The sequence below is a fragment of the Palaemon carinicauda genome, chromosome 27, assembly GCF_036898095.1.
Source record: "Palaemon carinicauda isolate YSFRI2023 chromosome 27, ASM3689809v2, whole genome shotgun sequence".
NCBI classification, from domain to species: Eukaryota; Metazoa; Arthropoda; class Malacostraca; order Decapoda; family Palaemonidae; genus Palaemon; species Palaemon carinicauda.
The window spans coordinates 34077335-34099834 of NC_090751.1; the positions used below are offsets into that span (position 1 = coordinate 34077335).

The 22500-nt window shown below is 32.4% G+C and overlaps 1 protein-coding gene and 1 pseudogene across 1 annotated transcript in view; both read left to right on the forward strand.

Annotated features, from left to right (window-relative positions):
* T48 (FU domain-containing protein T48) overlaps positions 1-2504 on the forward strand; it is a 145577-nt gene extending 143073 nt beyond the window's left edge. Inside the window, exon 7 of the mRNA XM_068351001.1 lies at positions 213-2504. Within this exon, the coding sequence (XP_068207102.1) occupies positions 213-1249 (1037 nt within the window). The 3' untranslated portion in view covers positions 1250-2504. The remainder of the gene's footprint in view (positions 1-212) is intronic.
* An 8714-nt stretch (positions 2505-11218) lies between these two features.
* LOC137620663 (serine protease 1-like) overlaps positions 11219-22500 on the forward strand; it is a 22610-nt pseudogene continuing 11328 nt past the window's right edge.

Sequence of the window (22500 nt, forward strand, 5' to 3'; positions counted from 1 at the left end):
TTATATTTCTTCGATGATCCGAATTAGATGGACCATATATTCAAAAGCTCCAAATTTCTGAATTTAAACTATTCTAATAGTATTAACTCCTTACGTACATAAATCGTCAATTATATACGAGAGATTTGATTGAAATTGTATAAGATTTGGTCATAACAATAAATAAGGTCTTCACATACAATTTCCAAACGCTCCTTCTGTATCTTTCCCAGAAACTCCTCCTGCAAGCCAAATCAGTTCAAGATCAGCCTCTATGATTAGCCTGACACCTGTCATCTTTGAAGAAGAGGACGAAGAAGCACCGGAAAACCCAGAGGATATATTATTCGACGAAAGTCTGGACACCACTCCCCCTTCTGTGAAGAAATCAGAAAACCAAGACACATTATCCAATAATGACATTGAGAAACAAAACCTGAATGTGAATGAAAAAGTTCCGGCTGTATATGAGAATAACACTAAACATATGGATGACCTACCGTCTGTGCATCTGGATTCCCTGAAAGATAAGGATGCCGAATTCAGACATTATCTGGAAGGCGAGCTGGCGAAGAGGGGGATTCCTGTGATCTCCCAGGACGAGGTGAACTGCGGCTTCAAGTACGTGAAGGAGACCAACAATAACATCACGAAGAGGATGAATGACATTAATGATTTGTGCAGCATCATCAGTGACGGATACATCACCGCACCGTCAGTCATTGAGAGTCTCAAGAACCTGAGAAATATAGAACGTTCGAAAAGTGCCAAGGAGTCTTCTTCGCCCTATTTGAATATGGAGCGCAAGCTCCTCCAATCACAGCGTGAGAATCAGAAATTCACTCATGACTTACATGAAAAAGAAAACCAGGTCAAGAGTGATTCCCCCTCCAATAGAAACCAAAAGCTTCCTCAAACGTCAAGGATCAGTACAGACAGTGGTAATCTTGATCCGGAACCTCCAAAACCTGTTAGAATGGACCCACTGAGGGGAAGCGGGAAGGGTCCCAAAACTAGTCCCAAATGCGACAGCATCAACGCCACACTACCGGGGGAAGATGTCTACCTGAATGTTATCAGAAACCCAGTCGTGACCAGACCAACGCCATCCAGAGATCCCTACAGAGATGACACCATTGACAGCTCTCAGGAAATAAAACATAAGAATCGTATTGTGACCAAGAACAGTAAGATTGCTCCCGTCAGTTGTAAAGCAGAAGTCACTCGGCATTTATCTACACCGCGATGTGAACTCACGACTGAATTGTAATGTATGTATATGTCCCACAAGCAAAATTACTGTAAATGAAGCTAATTGAGCCCTTTCTAATAATGTTTTAGGTAGAGTTAATTGCTCGGGCTTCCGAAGATTTTGAATGCTAAAATGCCTCGACGCATTTGTGACATTCATTACATTCCGAGGTGAAGCACTTACTAATCTCCCATAAGACAAAGGCTGTTTAGTACTCGATGACGAAGGATTGAACTTAAATTCTTAACTAGGTTCTATAATAAATCCCGGCTCATTTTTATCTTGCTCATTCTAGGTATATCATAGTTGAACCTTCACAATATTACAAATTAGTTTTTATTTCGTGTAGGCTACTGTCCCGTTGCTTAATAATCATTAGTATGTGTAAGTATAAAAATCACAAAATAATGTATGTACTGTAGGCTATCGTCACAATATTAAACGATCTTCCATATGCCTAAACGGCAAATAAGTATATTATGCAGGAAAAATCCTCGCAAATAATTGACTGACAGTATTATGGCAACTGAAATTGAACTAAATGACAAATGTCTTTTTCTAAATTCCCAAAAGAACTTGATTTTAGAGGGAAGGTATTGTAACCCCAAGTTCCAGTAATAAGTATGTAATTATTGTTAAGAAACTAAGAAATTGTCTTTAAAACTAGAAGAACCTTGTAATCATGAAACGAATTTTCCTTCGCAATGAATAGGAATGAGAACTTTTTCAATCGCCAGATAAATTAAAGTAATAAAAGATAAGGTTGTATCCCTTAGGCTAAGATGGTGCCTTTGTCAGTCATAAACATTTATTAACTTACTTAATTTAAGGGCTGTTTTCCAGGCTCTGCCACACAGTGAATATTTACAGACGTAATTCTTATAGTCCTTAGAGTCACACTGTACATATTTTATACAGTATATATAGTTTGTTTGTATATATAGGCTATATGAATCGATTAGTATTGTAAAGCATAGAGGTGCCTTAACACACCACTTGAATTTATTGTCTTGGATTTCATAAAATTACAAATCATATATAGTAAGCAAAACAGTTATATTTGTTATTCAGTAATGTAGTACACAAAACTAAGGCTAGATGCTGAAATTATGACGAAGTAAGAAACTTAAGTTATGTGTCAAATATTACATTCAGAAAATGTAAAAGTACCAAAACCATGAGTGAAAAGTTGAAATTCCATTGAAGTAGGTTTGGCGAGTAGCCTAATGCTGCAATATAATTCATATTTGGCAACTGGAGTTTATATATATATATATATCGCAAACACTTGCTATTGAAAATGCTAGTTAAATGTCGCGGTTGCTGGATTTAGTATATTTTGATATTGATTTGTATATACCACTTATTGGTTTGTGCCATGTAAGGATATTTCCCTTTCTCTTTTGCGTTTTCTATAGATGATTCAGTAACTCAAATATATATATATATATATATATATATATATATATATATATATATATATATATATATATATATATATATATATATATATATATATATATATATTTATATTTATATATATATATATATATATTTATATATATATATACTGTATATATGTATATATATATATACACTGTATATATATATATGCATATATATATATATATATATATATATATATATATATATATATATATATATATATATATATATATGTATATATATATATATTTCTAGAAAGGTAAGAAAGTCTCTCTATGCGCATGGCACTCAAAACAGTTACTGTATTTTGTATAGTTGTGTAAATACGTGTAAGAATATATTTTACAAATTGCAATCATTGCAAGTATAGTTATTATATTGTTTAATTCTAATATGCTAAGCTATGTAATTCACTCTAACAAGGCCAACTGTATGTCCGTCAGTATTTTGAAGTATCGCTAAAGATGTCAGTGTTTATTCCAAGATATTTAAAATCTTTATACGATTATTTTGCTAAAGAAATCGACACTTTTTCCATTACAGTTTGATATGAAAAAGAAATTTATATTTCAAAAATGCTGAAAAGTTATTTTACCGAAGAACACTTTCTACCTCACATAGAGAGGCTTCACGTTTAAGGAGAGAACAAAAAAAGCTTTAAAATAACCGAGAAACAAGTTTAGTCATTAGAACTGGATATTATAGCTTTGTATTATAATATTTACGTGCTGTATTTCAACCATTTTAAGAGATATGCGACATACAGTAGGGCCAAGATAATTTTAGAATACACATACGTTACATAATATAATTCTCTTACACTCCTCTACCTACCATTTCTAATCGATTTTTCTGATTGAAGATTATTCAACGTGAGCGGTGAATTTCTGAATAGAATTTTCATATTATTCGGCAGATATATTCTAACAAAATATAAAAAGGGAAACTAGATTAAATAGTATTAAATATAGAAATCTGGTTTTCAAAAGGAAATGCATAATTCAGAGATTGTCTCTCAGTTGTTGGTGTATTTGTTTTCGTTTAAATAAGTATGCATGAATATTAAATCCATTTGAACAAATACTGGTATGTAATTTTGATCTAATATTTAACAGCATTGTGCAAGGTAGGCCTATTTGGATTTCACTCTGTCTTGGGGACCATTTGTACAAATACTAGTCTGTAAATTTGATGTAATATTTAACAGCATTGTGCAAAGTAGGCCTATTTAGATTCCACTCTTTCTTGGGGAAAACATTGAATCTTCTCGGACTATCTGATACCAAACAACTAAAATAAACTAATCCTAACTGAAAATTAGAGGAACAAGAAAATAAATGAAAATATATGCATTGAAAACAACCTGATACAGCATAATGTAAACTTCATCGAAAACGTCGAAGCATAATTACCAAGACAAGTCTCATATGAAAATAATTAAGCTTAAACTTTATTACAAAAACCATAACGAAAACATCACCGCTCAGTAGAGCAACAGGTATCCACCAAATGAATCTAATCACGGAAGGTAGAGGAATCCCTGACACCACAGTTGTAAAGGCAGTCTGCTAGTCAACCCAAATCACAACACAAAGACCAAAGATGTTGAAAGAGTAGTTTTGAAATAACAAAGTTTTAGGAAGAGGGTAAGTTGATGGTTGAATTTGATGTAGGATGTTCTTTTATTTTACAATTCAGTTATTTTCGTGGTTTTATTATGCAATAATTGAAATAACTGAAGAAGGAAAATTAATATAACTGGTTATAATTTGCTATAAAATTAGGATTGAAGCATCAGGTAATGTCAATCTGTTTCAACTTGAAACAAATCATGTTTATGCCATCAGTTACCCATTTCTTAGGACAAGTTTAACTAACAAGAAATAACGTATTTATTTCATAGATGATGTCTGTATATAAGTCTGTAAATAGGTAATAAAGAAGAAAATATTATTTTACAGTTGTTTTCTAATCACAAATCTATTTGTATAAAATTAACAAATAAAATATCTTAACTGACGCAGTGTTTTACTTGCCATAGAAATATATAACTTACAAGACTGAAGATTTCTTTTTACATATCGGATATTTTTTCATTCCACCAGACGTTTGGAGTAACCTGGCTAAGATTTATAGTAAGATTAGACACGAAAGCCGCTAAATGATCAGGAAGATTACATGTGGGTCTGCTCTACTACTCTTATATTCCATTTTATAAATTTAAGTGTCCCTGCCCTGTACAGACTGGTGCACAGCTGTCCAACCTCAAGGAAATCTGTTCTTTGAGATGTAGATAATTTTTTTTTTTTTTTTTTTTTTTTTTTTTTTTTTTTTTTTTTTTTTTTTTTTTGTTGTTCGTAACACCTAGACTCGCCTACTCTATCATACCTAGATTACCCTGCTATGGCCTACTTGAATTAATTTGGTCTCTCTTGGATTACCTAAAAGATAGTGTTTTACAACACCTAAACGACATTGTTCTTTCCTAAATAGAATTAACCCATTTTACCTTATCCATTTAACACTTGCTTTCAAAATTAGTTTATTCTATTTAGTATTTGAAAAAAAAATCCATTGCAACATTTCCATCAACAATTGTATGGAAAACGTGAAAAACAAAACAGGAAAAAAAAGGAAAAAGGGTTTAAATGATTTTCATATGGCATTCCATACAATCATTGCCGGCTAATCAGTATGACTAATAATAAAACTATAGATTCTTAAAACTGCAACATAGCTCCCTCTAAACCTAAACAAGTGAATAAAGGAAGAGCGGAAACAACTGGTGAAACATCTCCAGACGGTTTAATTAACTGTGTCGTCTGTGTGTAAATTCATAGTGAAATTATAGGTTACAGTTCGGCAATACTGTTAGAGCATTTATTGAAGTGACAAATTCAGTAACTACCAGGCAAGCTTCCCCTTTGACTGGTTACCCGTTAGAGGCGTCAGTGCACCTTACTTGATGTAGGCTACTGTATCACCATAGTCTAAACATATCTATAGACCGTGGGTATCCTTTTGAACTTAAGGATCCTTGCAACGTTCCTTCGTTCCCTTGCTTCCCCCAATTTCAAGTCTTCTACTTTAACCCCCGGTCCCGCTTCCTGACTTTTACCTTCCTGTTCAATCTTAAATTTTACTTTAATGGGCAACTATCGCCTTTTCCCTGGTAGCATCTTGGTGCTGAATTGCCTGCCTAGCCCAGGATTAAGCCAAATGGACCAGATTCTTCAGATCGAATAAGGTAAGACACCTGTTGCATTAAAAGGTCAGAGATAAAATTCATATGTATGAAAATAAGTTTGCAAGAGTGTCCTGCCATTTGCAAATATTCGGAAACAGGAAACAGACCAAGAAATGTAAACAAAGTTGATTTGACCAAATCCCCAACTATGAAATATTGACACTAAACTACAAAAACTACCTTCTATTTGAGGATGAAAATTTAAAATGACCCGAGTCAGAGAAGGTGACACCTGCTAATACTGCTATGATAAAACTACATCCATACACCTGTGGTATTCGAGTTGAGAACGACACCTGTGCTCAAATGATTAGCCTACTGATGTGGAGAACTTTCATACACAGGAAAGTAAAGGGTAGTTATTTCATTGTTATAATTATTGGTCCTAGTATTATTTATAGTAATATTTGCATTCAATGCGGTAAAGGGTGTTAACAATCTTTTATTTGAAAATTGGTAAAAAAAATTACGCTCGGTATTTTTTTCTCACATTTTTATATGATAATACACATGCGGGCCATGCTTTAGTAGTTTTTTTTTTTTTTCATACTAAAAGATTATGTAAGCGTGTGTGGATAAATTTGATAAATTTTCATGTAATTCATTAGAAGCAATTTACTAAGAAATAAAAAAAAAACATAAATGAATCCTTAAAGGAAATTTTATCGAAATAAAGTTTTCAGTGTCTGGAAGGCCAATCCGGTTCATCACACCAGCTTCATCGCAATTACTCTCGACATCTTCCTCGGTGACATCACCCTCTTTGATTGCCCGCATGTTAGGTAGAGATCTAGTCATCTAGGGTTGAATCACGCGTGCATCTCTGCTGCCAACCTTTGAAGTTAACGTGTCGGGGTTGTTCGGTATCCAGCAAGACTGCGCAACACAAAAGTGTACGTCATTGATGTGACTTCCTTCTATGTTTGGGTATATGCGCGCTAGGTTAAGTCATGCCTCCATGAAAACATTTACTTCCACGAACACACACACAAACATATATATATATATATATATATATATATATATATATATATATATATATATATATATATATATATATATATATATATATATATATATATATATATATATATCACCGGTTAATCCCTTTGATCGAAGATTAACCTTGATACAGTCCATTCACCTTCGCTTTGGTCTTCCTTTCCTTCTCGTTCCCTGTACCTCAATTTCCATCACCCTCCTCCCAATATACTGTTCATCTCTTGTCATGATATGACCATATAACCTCAGTCTACTTTCTTAGATCTTATCTGATAGTTTTCTTACTCCTGTGGTACCCCTAATTACTTCATTCCGCATCTTATCTCTTTTTGTCACCCCACACATCCATCTCAACATTCTCATCTCTGCCACATCCAGTTTCTTCTCTTCTGTCTTCTTTATTGCCCACGTCTCCGCTCCATACATCATTGCCGGTCTCACAACTGTCCAGTGTACTTTACCTTTCAACTTAACCTCTATTTTCCTGTCACATAGTACTCCACGCACTTTTTATCCAATGCTTCCATCCTGATTGTATATATATATATATATATATATATATATATATATATATATATATATATATATATATATATATATATATATATATTACAGTTCTATATAATATTAATCAATCGTTACTCAGCATTATAGAGAGCTTTCAACAAAGAAAGGCAACTGTAGTACGTTAAAAAGACTCAGTGCTTTAAAAGTTTTTTTACCACCACTTATTAAGTTATTGGTCACAAGAATCTTTGTTGAACAGGTCTGTATGCCCCTACCGCCAGAAATCACGGTAATATATATATATATATATATATATATATATATATATATATATATATATATATATATATATATATATATATATAGCAGATGTAGACGATCATCGACCAAGGTACAGAACTTTTACTCCAGAACTGATATAGTTTTGCTTCATTTCAATGACCGGTAATAGACGACCAGTTAAAACGAGAAATTTATTTTCCGTGATTTTCATTGTCACACACCTATGAAAATTGAAAATGTACAGTACCATAGGCTATACAGATACTCACAGCGTTATATTTAAAAAAAAAAATAATTAAAACAGTTAATGCTGTCTTATTTTCTTAGCTATTATTATTATTATTATTATTATTATTATTATTATTATTATTATTACTTGTCAAGCTACAATCCTAGTTGGAAAGGCAGGATGCTATAATCCCAGGGGCCCCAATAGGGAAAATAACCCAAAAAGGAAACAAGGATTAAATAAAATAATTTCAGAAGAGTAACAACATTGAAATTAATATTTCCTATATAAACTATAAAAACTTTAACAAACAAGAGGAAGAGAAATTAGATAGAGATGCAAGAATTTTTCTGTCAACTGTTTCAATTCCTATGAAACTATTCTTATTTTTTTTTCCAATATACTTTTTTTTAACCGTTCATAAATAATTTTAAGGTAAGAATGGTTTTATTATATTATGATAAGCTACGTTTGACCACTAAGTGATGAATTGGAGTGAAAAGATTTCTCTGAACTTTAGTAGGACATTCTTTGAAAATCATCTCATGACGTAATAGGCTAGAGTCGTTACTAAGGGTTCTGTCATTACAGGCTTAATAACCTCACCAACTCTCTCTCTCTCTCTCTCTCTCTCTCTCTCTCTCTCTCTCTCTCTCTCTCTCTCTCTCTCTCTCTCTCTCTCCCCCCCAATGAAAGGTTAAACTGGTTTATTCATATTGGGTAGCATTGGAATCTAAGGCATCCAAAGTTGTGTTGTATATAAAACAAACCGAATAACATACATATATGCGTGTACAGTATTAATGTAGCGTAAGAAAATATATGTACATGCCATGTAGAATAGCCTATATGTGAAATTGCTTTAATGTTTTCGGAGATTGTTAAAATCCATTATCCATTATCCATAATTCAAGGTTGGGTGACCGAAATTGTAAAGAAGCAAAAAATAGATGCTACACAATGCTTGTGCCACATCTCGCAACTGTCCCACAGAGAAGTAACAATAATCGTTCTTTTCGTTGCGGCAAATAACAAAAAATGCAACTGCTTCTAGCCCACTGCAGGACAAAGGCCTCAGACATGTCTTTATATAATCACTACGCTGGGTGGTGCAGATTGGTGATGGTGGGAAAATTTAGTCTGCTTGCTGTCAACAAACCAACGTAGTATGGATAGCCTCGACTAGTACAGCTTTGCTGATCATGGCAATACACAAACCATTTCATTACGTTAAAGTAACTACACTCAGAAAGGAGGGTAAATAACTAACTAACTTTCATTGAATATTACAACAATCAGCTTCAATAACCCTGGTGAGTGTGACGCGAACACTCAACTAAAAAAAAAAAAAAAAAAAAATAAAAAATAAAACCTAATTTATTCTATGATAAGGCACTTTGAATTACAGAGGCTTATGGTATCAGTATTAACACCGATTATTCATTCAGTTTCTCTGAGATTTCTAATGACGTCATTATCTCGGCATAAGTCCACTCACGGGTGAATGTCCCAGGAGATGGTAGAAAGAGTGTCTGGTTTGCTTGAGCTTAAATGGGATAATAATGATGTAATTGTCCAGTAACGAAGAGGAACACTTTAGACTTTAGAGGATAAGGGTATAATTCACAAATGACATCACAACATTTGGTCTCCCTTTCAGCTTGGATGGTGTTCACACGGTCACCAAATAGCATTATATATATACACACACACACACACATATATATATATATATATATATATATATATATATATATATATATATATATATATATACATATATATATATATATATATATATATATATATATATATATACATATATATATATATATATATATATATATATATATATATATATATATATATATATATATATATATATATATATATATATATATACACACACACACACATATATATATATATATATATATATGTGTGTGTGTGTGTGTGTAGTAGTAGTAGTAGTAGTAGTAGTAGAAATGAAACTTTAAAGTTTGTCAACAAAATAAAGAAAAAAATAAAATAGAAGAATCAAAACTTCTTTGTGTAATCAATGTTATTGGACAAATTTTATCCAAACTTAAATGGACATGTTATATAGATAAATTATCAGTAAATAATTTCGATACATTGAGAATGTGTAATATTATCGAGGAGCAAAGAGAAAATGAAGAGAATATGTTTCTATTGGGTATCCACTCAATATGACTCAAGAGTATGTATGTATGTATACTCGTATAATGCATATGAATGTCTCTAATACATAGATGTACGTGTCTTTTTGGGATTAAACGTGACCTCATTAGCCCATAATTAAATATTTCGATGCTCAGAAATCACATGCGTCTATGAATTCTAGAACACTTGTGTTACGTTTAGACTCGTCCCAAATATTAAAGGAAATATGTTACTGTATTGACATGAATTCATAAGATGAAATCTAATTGAAAAATAATATGCGTTGCCTACATATAACGACTAATAACATGTGATTAATCTTTATAAAACTAATAACACGTAATCAATTTTTATAAAAAAAAAAAAGTCAGTGAGAAGTATCGTAATTTAAAACAATGGCAGAAGCGGTAAATCATAAGCATTAGAAATGAAAAAAAAAATAATAATTCCCTGTAAATATTCTATTACGATTTATATGGTATATTGAGCTCTTTAATGTCTTGTTTTTGGGTTAGCGATTGATCTGTAATGACCTAATCTCGCATGTCTCATGCTTAAGTCTGCATATATTATGGCAAAGGTACTTTGTGCTATGTAACCTGAAATTTAACTAACAGGTATGTGATATAATGTATTATTTATGTTTATATGATAAAGGACACTTTCATAAATGTCTTTAGAGATAATACTGGTGAAAAAATAAAGATGAATATTTTTCACCAAACTTAGCCAAACACTCATTGCTATTTGTTTGATATTTACCGTATTTAAAAAAAAAAAAAAAAAAAAAAAAAAAAAAACTATTTCTTATAGAGATAAGTGTGATCTGAAGAAAAAAAGGGTGATATTAATTAAATTCAACATACCAGAAGTCATTATTAATCAGTTACGAGAAACAATACTAAATTCCCGAAAACTCCTCAGAAAGTGGTACAATCCCAAGTATATAAACAAAACCATTTGAAACTCTTAATCTTAATCTTAGTTCCACATTTTACCTCTGTTTACCAAGTACGTCACTCACAGAGAAATCTTCGTGTTCGTGCACATACGTGGGCTACTCGTAATGCATACATTGGTGACGGGATGCTTTTAAATTCTGGCCCTCAAGTGTTTCGGCGGTTTTAGTCAGGTGCGCTGGAGAAGTCAATGTGTGAAATTAGGGAACTCTCTTTTGGATCTCTCGGAAAGTAGGTGGCTTGAACCATTCAGTTTCCTTCTGCTGAAGCTACCGGGAGTTGTCGTCTTCAAGACAAGGTGAGATTTAGAATAGACATTACTATGGTAGAGTAATTTGAGGGATTGGTGTTTCTGTTTATTGACATAATTCAAAGTGAAGATTTTCGTACGGAACGACCCGGAAATAAGTCTACTAATTTACGAGGCGAGTTCATGCAGAATGGATTGTCCATATAAGAAAATGCCAATGACATGGTACCAGATAAATAACAATTAATAAAAAATCAGGATTGAGGCATGCCAACACATAAGGGAAAATTAAATCTTCATGGGAACACTACATACAGTATATTGTCATACAATTAAAACGTTGTCGATTGGAGTTTGGCTACATAAGCTTACCTGAAGTATCTTGATGTTTGATATAAAATGCTCCAGAAATTCCGTATGGCTCATTACCGACCGTTACGACTTTTCAAAATTAAAGAATATTGAGTTGCATACCGCAAGCCAATAGGCTATAAGCAAAGTGTTAATTATAGAATCATCAAATTTTGAGTAAAATAAAAACATAGTCATAAGTGGACTACCAACATCTTAAATGACTATTATTTTCATAATTTTTGTAATGTTATTGATTTTAGTTCCTAGGCCATTGTTATAACAAAGTTGAGAAAATTCATGCCAATCTACATTAACTGTAAAGTGAATGATATGAAAAAATTAACACGTTAACCCTTCTTTACGGCGAGTCCTCTTTCGCCTAAGTGGATCCCATCGAAACGAAAGAAAAATCCTTGAAATCATTTGAAGGAAAAGCTTTGATTTTCAACCTGGACAGTCAATAACGCAAGAATTGTGGTATTTCGAAGTTCTGCATTAGTTTACTGGCATGTGGTCCCAAGGAATTTTGATTTTTCTAACCACTAGGCTGACCAGGGCACGGTAAAAAAAGAGAAAAAATTGAATTAAACAAATCATTTAAAAAAAGTTAATGGCAGTGACTGCGAGAATTTTCCATGACATAATTACCATGAAGACTAAATCCATTAGACGAGTTGCGAAATGTTAGCCAAATTTTGGGTTATATCGGTAGTTAATCATGAAACTCCACATGATATTGTGAAAACGTTATTTTCCTTTTAACAGAAGATCCTTATTGAAAAGATAAAAACATGTGTGAAATGTGTTCAATATAATTAATTATTTTAGCGTGTTATTGCACATATAGAACATCTATTTAAAGATAGAAAGATTTTTGAAGCTGCTGTCACATAATTTCCATCATGGCCTAGCCCTAGTGATAGCGAATTTCCAAGTCAAATTTGTTGGTCAAACTTAAGGTTGGCAAGTTATTGCGCTGAAAGGAGGGTGGATTCTCTTTCAAGAATGGAAAGGATTTAATAGGGTCGAAAGAAGTAGTTCCGGTAACTTTTGAAAAATTGTGATTTCATGAGAGGTGTTGACCAAATTGTATCTGTGAAAACTAGAAGTGTGGATCTTGACTGACATTTTAAGCACACAGGTGGTAATTTGAAACTCTTACACATGTTGGTTTTGAAATTACTGGTTATTTTACTAGAACCATTTCTTGATTTCATCTCAACCAACGGAAAGCTTGTGTTATAAACCAACAGGCTTAGGAATGTAAGTCACTGGTACTAATGATTCATGAATTATTTTTCTGAGTCAGTGATGTAAACATAGATATCTGGATGTAAGGATCTTTCTGTATAGAAATCAAAGGAAGCTTTATGTAAATCGGATCGTAGTGTCTCATCAGGAGTGGTGGAAGTTTCTGAGTAACCTTTTTCCTTATTTATAAGAGCTTTTCCTGATTCCCTTTGGTATTGTCTGCATCTAAAGACGTTGTTACAAAATACTGTTTTCTGGTATATTTCAACTAAATATGAAGGCAAATTTACCAGTAAAAATATTTTCTCCATAACTACCTTTGATTGAAGACTGTTTGACACCCACTTCATGCCCAATAACCTTTCGATTCTGATCACTTGAATAGGACTGCCAACAGAATCTTAATAAGCTGTAATAGATGAATCGGTTTTCAAGAACTTCGAAAAATACGTGTTATAGACCTCTATTTTGGTGAGAATCTTAAGTATCCCCAAAAATGCATTCACAGTAAATTGATAAGATTAACTAAATTAAAGCTTTAATTTCAGTATTTTATTTTTATTTTTTCATCATTAGTCATTCTCTCATCTTATATATTTTGTGGCTTCAAAAATCTTTCTATCTTTAAATAGGTGTTCTATATGTTCAATAACACGCAAAAATTATTAATTATTTTTATCACATTCTAGAAGATGAGCACAGAGAAACCTTTGCAATTGAATGTGGGGATCGATTTGCAGTCTTTGAGACTTTAAGAGAAGAACAACAGACAATTAATAAAGAATGGCGTGATATTAAGAACATATATCAGTCAGTTGGGACTGAAGTTTTGGGACATGTAGTTACAAGGAGTAAACCATGGATATCAAATGATACTTGAGTTACTATAAAAAAGAGACAATGACAGAAATTGATTGTTGAAAGTTTTCGAGGAAGTAATGAATATTCCAAAGTAGAGCATGCTAAGTATTCCACTATTGATTTTGAAGTTTAAAGAAAAAGCCAGGAATGACTGGAGAGAATATTTAGACAGGAAAGCAGATGAGTCTGACAAAGCTATGAATTCTGGGAGTGGCTGTGGTGTAAGAATTTCTCATAGAATTATTAATCAAATCTACTGGGTTGAAGAAACTTATACCCATCAAAAAGAGAGTTGGATCTATTATAACAACAGAAGATGAAGAAAGACAACGTTGGATGGAACACTGTAGTGAGGTCATGAATAGGAAATATGAAGGGAATAATTTAAATGATATACCTGAAGCAGAGGAAGGCATTGGTGTGCCTATGAATGAATTTAGTGTGTTTTAAGTCGAAGCTATCATTAAAAACTAAAGAGATAGAAAGCCCCTGGATACGATGCAATAACAGCTGAGATGATATTAAATGAAAATGGAGTGACTCTCAGGATACTTACAAGAATATTTTGTAGAATGTGGCGTAAAGAGGCAAAACCTGATGAATGGGAGCTAGGATTGTGGGTGAAATGGCAAAGGAAGGAGATTTAACTGATTGTAATAATTACAGAGACATCACACTTACGTCAGTTGTCATGAAAATATATAGTATGCTCATTCTAAAGAGACTAGAGAGAAAGATTTATGAAACCCTGAGAGGAAAAAAAAACAAGATTTAGAAAAGGTAGAAGTTGTAACTGATCAAATATTCATTTTAAGACATGTGGTATAGCAATGCGTAGAATATAGAAATCCATTTTTATAGCATTTGTGAACTACGAAAAAGCTTTTCATAGTGTACTGGTCAATTTTGTGGAGTCCTGTGTTATTATGGAGTCCCTCGTGAATATGTAAATTCGATTAATTCTGTTCATGAGTATAGCAAGTACAAAGTTAGTGATAGTGGAGTCCTATCAAATGAATTTCCAGTGAAAAGTGGAGTACTCCAAGGGAATGGGTTGCCACCTATGTTGTTTATCCTCCTCGTGGATTTTGTATTACATAGAACAGTTGGGGATGGGGGAGAAGGATTGGTCTGGACTGGGAACAGGAAATTAGCTGACCTAGAGTATGTTAATGACGCTGTCCTTATTAGTAGAACACCACAGGACTTGCACAGCTTGCTTACCAGAATGCATGAAATATTACATGAGGTAGGGCTCAAGATGAATACAAGAAAGACAGATAATGAGAACAGAATATGCAATGGAAGATGAAATATCATTGGAAGGAGAAAGGATAAATGAGGTGGAATCATTTAAATATTTAGGAATTATGATCTCTAATACAGGATCCTTAGAATTTGAGTTTAAGGAAAAATTGAAAAAAAAGCAAATCAGACAATGACCAGGTTAAGTAAAATTTGGAAATCGAATCGCCTGAAAGCACATACAGAAATCAAGCTATATATCGGTTTAGTGAGATCGGTATTACTGTACGGACATAAATTGTGGTATGACAAGGAAACAATATCCAACAGATTTTGTAGATTTGAGAACAAAACCCCCAGAAGAATGTTGGGAGTTAAATGGCACGGCAGAATGAGAATTGAAACTATAAAAGAGATTACCCAAGTGCCATATATGGATGAGATTATGGTAAGGAGTAGATGGAGATGGTTTGGACATGCTTTTCTCACTCCTCAAATGTTCAGTTGGGTTCCACAAGGCACTAGAAGAGTTCCAAGACTCAGGCTTACATGGCTAAGGACTATGAAAATGAAGTAGATGATGAATGGAGAATTATCTATTAAAAAGCTCAAGATATAGACGACTGGCGAAATCTAACTGAGGCCCTTTGCGTCAATATGCGTAGGAGATGATGATGATGAATAACACATTCGACGGACATTTTGTGTTTAATACGATTTTACTATTCTAACCTCCAATAACAGCAAATTTAAGCTTTAGGTAACCTGATTGGGTGAACTAAGGTCGCTGAGTTTTAACTTATACAGTACTGTATATATTTAGGTTACGTGTCTCGGGGAGGAATGAAAGGATTCTTAATGTTGATTCTCTGTTTACCAATAAATAGGTCAGTAGGTTTTTTAATCTAGGCTGATCATGTACATGTGATACACAAACATATTTAAAAGGGTGATGGTATGGAAAATATATATTAATTAATTCTTAGTAAGTATCTTAGTTAAAAGTTATTATTATTATTATTATTATTATTATTATTATTATTATTATTATTATTATTATTATTATTATTATTATTTTACATATAAGCTGGTAGTATTTATTTTCTGGCAAAAGAATTTTGATAGGTTTACCATGAAAATTACTACTAGAATAAGAATGCCAAGTTATACCTATTTTTTATGTGAAATATTGCTTTGGTCTTCTTTCAAGAATCTCTAAGAAAAGTATAAAGAAATGAAGGTTTTCTAAATTTAGTTTTAATTTTCTTATCACTGTTTTCAAATGAAATATGAATAGTAAAATTAGCTGTACGTTTGCATCAAATTCTCTTATTCAAACTTACTTCCACTCCAGTGACGTAAAATTTTATCTAAAATATCTTCCGTATCAACTATTTGAATTTTGGTCCCTATTATCTTAGTATCATAATCTTCATTCTGATATTACGTTAATCTTTTCTTTTAAACATTTTCAGATTATTTTTCCCCAGAGATTGGTATCTTAAATACATAAACTATCTTTTTAACAAATAAATTTACCACAGTTGTTCTGATTTTTTTCCTGGGCTTAGTTTATTACTGAATATTTTTCATATATAATTTGGCGCTTTTGATATTTATTACATTTCCTGAATATACCTGAGGCATTACCCTTCTTCATTGAATAATAAATTACTTATCATTCATTTATATGTCAATGCCATTTTATTTGATTTAGATAAGTTAATAGAAAAGAATGAATTGTTGAACTGGAGCCTTTTATCTGTGAATGTATATAAAATCTCTAGATTGACCCACTTGTTCACAATCCGCCACTCAAACTTGCCCCAGAGTTCCAATTTAAGGTTATTACAATCAAACCCTTTGATAGTAGCAATTCTAGTTTAATTTAAAATTTCTTGCGAGTCATGAGCTAAAACTTCACTGTGTTCTTAGAAGTAAAACTTCTAGGTATCTTCTTCACTGAAATATCTGATTTCCAGTATTATAATTTTTATTTTATATCGTATTGAACGTCTTCTGTTCGTTATATTATCATTTACAGAGGAAATATACGCAATATTATTCTTCTCCAAAAGAAAATTACTTACTAGTCCTTACTCAAAAATCTCAATGTGAACCAGTTTGTTTATTCATAGTCTTGTTTTTATCTAAACTTTCCATTAAATTACTTTTAAATAAGCAATTTAATACGTTAATTAGCATATTTAATCGTTTATCTATATTCTAAAAGGAATGAGACCGAATTAAACATTCCATCTTATTATTTACATTTTCCCTTTTCCTCGAGTTCACCAAATGCAAATAAACTTACCGAAATTAACTTCTACCATTCCATCACGATTATATTGAATTAAAAAATAAATAAATACTCATCATTAGATTGAATTACGATGACTGAATGAAAGAGGCTTCACTGAGACTGTGCCACGTAGTACCTATCCAGGGTGGAGTGCGCATGAGCAACCTTGGATTTAAAAGGGTAGGGATATAAACAGATGTTGCCGATGAGTGATTAATTCCGAGTCATTAAGGGAATTTGTGATGTTGGAGGGACAGAAAGTTGTTCGTGCTGATGCTGCAGTTTAGTTTTATGTTGACTTTGTTCGCTTCCTTTTGCTTTATCATCTTTCTGTTTTAAGATTAACGGCGTCTTTTTGTTTGTTTACACACACATATGCAGTGTGTGTGTGTATATATATATATATATATATATGCGTTTTCATTCAGTATATAATATATGATATAAATACTGTATACATATGTATAAATATATATATATATATATATATGTGTGTGTGTGTGTGTGTATGTGTGTGTATGTGTATATATACAGTATATATGTATATATATATATATATATATAAATATATGTATATATATTATATATATGTAAATATCATATATATATATATATATGTGTGTGTGTGTGTGTGTGTGTCTGTGTGTGTGTGTGTGTGTGTATGGAAGGATCTGTATTGAGGCATAGCTTTTATGATGAAAAATAGCATTGCAGAAGGAAAGTTAAACCATGATTATAGAAAAAAATAATATGCTTAATATGATAAACGATGTAAGTAAAAACAGGAATGAAGATATTTACTTCTAAACATAGAAATGTAAAAGGAACTTTAATTCACTTGCAAATATACTATACAGTTAGGCTCTAGAGCAACCATATTTAACGCAATGAATATTGAACTTGTTTCCTCCATTATTATCAATATTATTATTTGCTAAGGTACAGCCCTAGTTTGAAAAGCAGATGCTATAAGCAAAGGGGCCCCAACAGGGAAAATAGCCTAATGAGGAAAAGAAACAAGGAAAAATAAGATATTCTAAAAGTAGTTGCAATCTTAGAATAAATAATTCCTATTTAAACTATAAAAACTTTAACAAAACAAGAGGAAAAGAAATTAGAAGACTAGACGAAATGGAATATTCAGTCGGATAAAATATAGTTTTTATGGACCAATAAAGTGAATTTAATGGACAACATTACTTAAAAAGGTCAACAGGATGTCATAAACATGAAACCAATTTCTACAGTAAACAGAATATGTAGATCAATTCGTCTTTTTTCTAATATAGGCAATTAAGGGTTAACCATTTAATATTCAAATACCACATTGACGTCATTCAGGAAGGCCAATAATCAACGAACTAGTAATTTCTATGAAATTCACAGCTATCACAAAATGAATATAGCTTTCCTAATTCTTTTCCAGTTTCAAACAAATTCCTATTGAATTTATTAGATCCAACGGGCTGTTCGTAACAGCAAGAGTCCGTGATGGCCGAAAAAAATTCCTAATCACTGTACCATTAACGACACAATTCCTTAAATGTTTTATGATTCCCTTTCCCAATTGTTTTTTGCGTCATTTACATATCCAAGCAAAAACTGATCACGATTAGTTAAAAATGTAGCCTCTATATCTTAGAAACTTTAAGAAAAAAAAATATATGAAATTAAGTATTTACCTGTGTTAATTATTATTATTATTATTATTATTATTACTATTATTATTATTATTAACTTCACCAGCCTAATAGTAATTCCACTGGACTTTCTGTCTGGCCACAAAATACCTCATAATATGATTATTAATTTCATTCAAGCTTAGGAGGAAGAGCCCATCCAATCCAGAATCATTTTGAATCTGGCGGAAGTATAGGCTCTCAGAATACCTTTCTACTATATTGTCGTCCATTACCGCTTTCTTTATTAATTTGGCTGTCCAACCTCTTCTAACTTTTACTTCATAATGCAACAGTGGGTCCTCTTTTGTATCTGGGCAATGAATAGCCTCACAGGCTCCAGGGCCAATCTAGATTCCCCAAATTTATATAATAGGACCAAATTGAAAGGATAAATCAATATGAAAAGAAGTGGAAGATAAAACAAACAAATCTAAATTGCAAATAGTATTAGTATCTGCATACAAACCTGCACAAATAATGTTGGATCAACAATCAATGAATTTAATCAAAAGCACAAGAACAGTGGGCATGCAATTTGGGCAGAGGGAAATATCAATGCACACAAGGGAAAGGCTGAAGTTAGCAAAAACGCAAAATAAAAAGTCAAAAAGGTTGAGGAATATGAAAAGTATTAAAATCCATTCCTACAAAAGCCTAATAATACCAATAATGGAATATTCTCTAATACCCACATGATTAACATCGGTTTCTAATATAAGGGCATTACACAAATTCCTAAATAAGGCAATAAGATCTCTAGTAGTAAAGTCAAGGTGTTGAAGACCTTAATTAAAAAAAAAAAACAAGATAAAACCAATTAACCAGAGTATAATAAAGGGTGGTCGCTAAAATGGGGCTTTGGGTGTTTCTGACGAATGGTATGTTCATTGCGATTTTGCCTACGTGGCGTCTCTCTCTCTCTCTCTCTCTCTCTCTCTCTCTCATGATATGAAAAGGGGTCTTCGGGATTCATATGAAGATCGAGATGTAATAGCAAGTCGTTAAAATTTTAATTTATGCGACTGAAAAGGTTAACTGATAATATAACCTTCACACACGAATATCCTGGCAGTATTTATGAATAACTTACCTGACATTATTCATGATTACTGTATTACCAAGTACAAGGAAGAGGGAAAAGTATTTTCCTTGCTGCATAATCTCTTCCATTTTGGGGAATTACTTCCAAACATCATTGACAACATAAACGTTAGTGAAATTGAATTTGCATGCGATCTAAATTACCTGTAATCTGCAGCATTTTTCAGCCTTTATATATGTTAATATGAATATTCACTTAATATATTATGAGGTCATTTAAATTCTTGAAATCTTTCTACGGTTTTAATAGCAATTCGCTTAAATATCGTCGTATACATTTTTCTTCTTTTTTGGAGAGAGAGAGAGAGAGAGAGAGAGAGAGAGAGAGAGAGAGAGTATTGACCTGTTACAATTTTCCGTTAATAAGTAGAGCTATCTCTAATGCTTAACGTAAGGCCATTATACTGCTCGTCTTGGTTATTATCAGCATTCAATGACGTCATTATCTCATTCATTTGCTCTTTGTTCCATATTTACCTTTTACGGAAAAGACTTCTAATTAAAAGGCTGCGTGGTGTTTCGAACTTGTGTGCCTGTTCCATCAAATGAGACGGAAAAGTACCTGTACTTTTGTGGCTAATTATTTGATATTGCTCCGCATTTCCTTCTTTCTCATGGTGCTCTAATCAAGAACTTCTCACCAACAAGAAAGATTTTCTGGAATAAGGAAGCCTAGAGATATTTTTTTTTTTTTTTTTTTTTTTTACACAGAACAAGACTTGGTGAACAAGGAGATTTCAGGAGCAATCAAATTTTGGACATCTAAATCAGCTGCTACTGTCATTGTAAATTGATTTCCCTTCCATACTTGAAGTGTAGGTTTAATTAGTTTTTTTTTTTTTTTTCTATTACTACCGAGATATTGGTCAAATCTGATTACATTTCAAATGTTTTTAATTCTGGGTAATGATTTCCAACGAAAAGAGTATTATGGTTTCCGACGTTTTTTTCAGAAAACCTTACAACACTTAGACCATTTATTGAAAAGGATATGGTTGTTAATATTCTGAATTATGTGCTGCATAAATTGAATGGCCAGAATGTTTTAATTATTTATTTATTTATTTATTTTATTTTTTTCAGAGTAAGTATTCCTCATTTCAATTTATTTCATAAATACTTTATTTCAGAGTTTAAAATCAATATTATATATAATACTTCCATGGTTCATCCATTATCGACTACTACCTTCAAATATATATATATATATATATATATATATATATATTTATAAATTAATGTGTATATATAGTGGCTGTGTGTGTCAGTGACTCTCTCTCTCTAATATAGCACACCTGTGCTCTATACCTTCATTGAATATTAGTTTAAAAGGCCACAGGGAAGTTTACTCTTTTTACCTAATCACGAATATTTCCACTTGACAGAATCCATTTATCTCAGTAGTGTTTCTCTCACAGACCAGCGATGAAGTGGGCCATCATTGCGCTTTGCGTGAACGTGGCCGTGAATCTGGTGCAAGTATCTGCAAGCAGATACGAACACAGGACACGGGACCTCGTTCGACCCAGTCGTGACCTGGTGAGGCCCGATCGCATCGTTGGAGGAGAACCTGTCAAAAGAGGTGAAAATTTGCTTTTTCATTATCTCTTGCGTATCAGCTATCTGGTTTGCTTATTATCTTTGTTTCTCTGGCATCATTGGAATGAGTTTTGCTTATACGTGACTTGGAATAAACTAGAGGTAACCAAAAGGAATGTGATAAATAGCTAATGTGAGATACTGACAGGTTGAAAAACTAGAGGTAGCAAAAAGAATGTGATAAATTACTAGGGTGAGAAACTGACAGGCTGAAACAGGACACTATGACACACAAGTAAATAAATACAACTGAAAGAGTCTTATACTAGAGGTTCCTCAGATAGTCATGGAATTTAGCTCTTTCGTAAATTATTATAAAATGTCCTTTTGTTTTTGTCTGTACAGACTAAGCGAAATATTCATCGTAGGCCAACAAAAAATATCAGAGATAAAATTGGATAATCCTTTTCAAGTAGTTTTCCTGGAAATTTAATAAACTACTAAACTGAAAAGCATTTTCCATCATCAGCTCATATAATTTTTTGCTTTTCCTCTACTTTGGTGTGCTCGTAAAAAAATAATTTGCCATTCATCATTGATAATTTGTAATAGATTTTGTCAGGATTTAGGTGATTTATTGATCAAACAATCTTATACATGAAATTGAAGCTGTGATGATTCATACTAGAAATAGAAACCGTTAGTTCATAACCCTTGATGGTTGACAGTACTAAGGATTCTACCTTAGATTTCTATCCTTTGCTTTATAAATCCTAAAAAGAATCACTCCAACTGGCATATACTTTTCTTTTTTCCCAAATTGCTCTC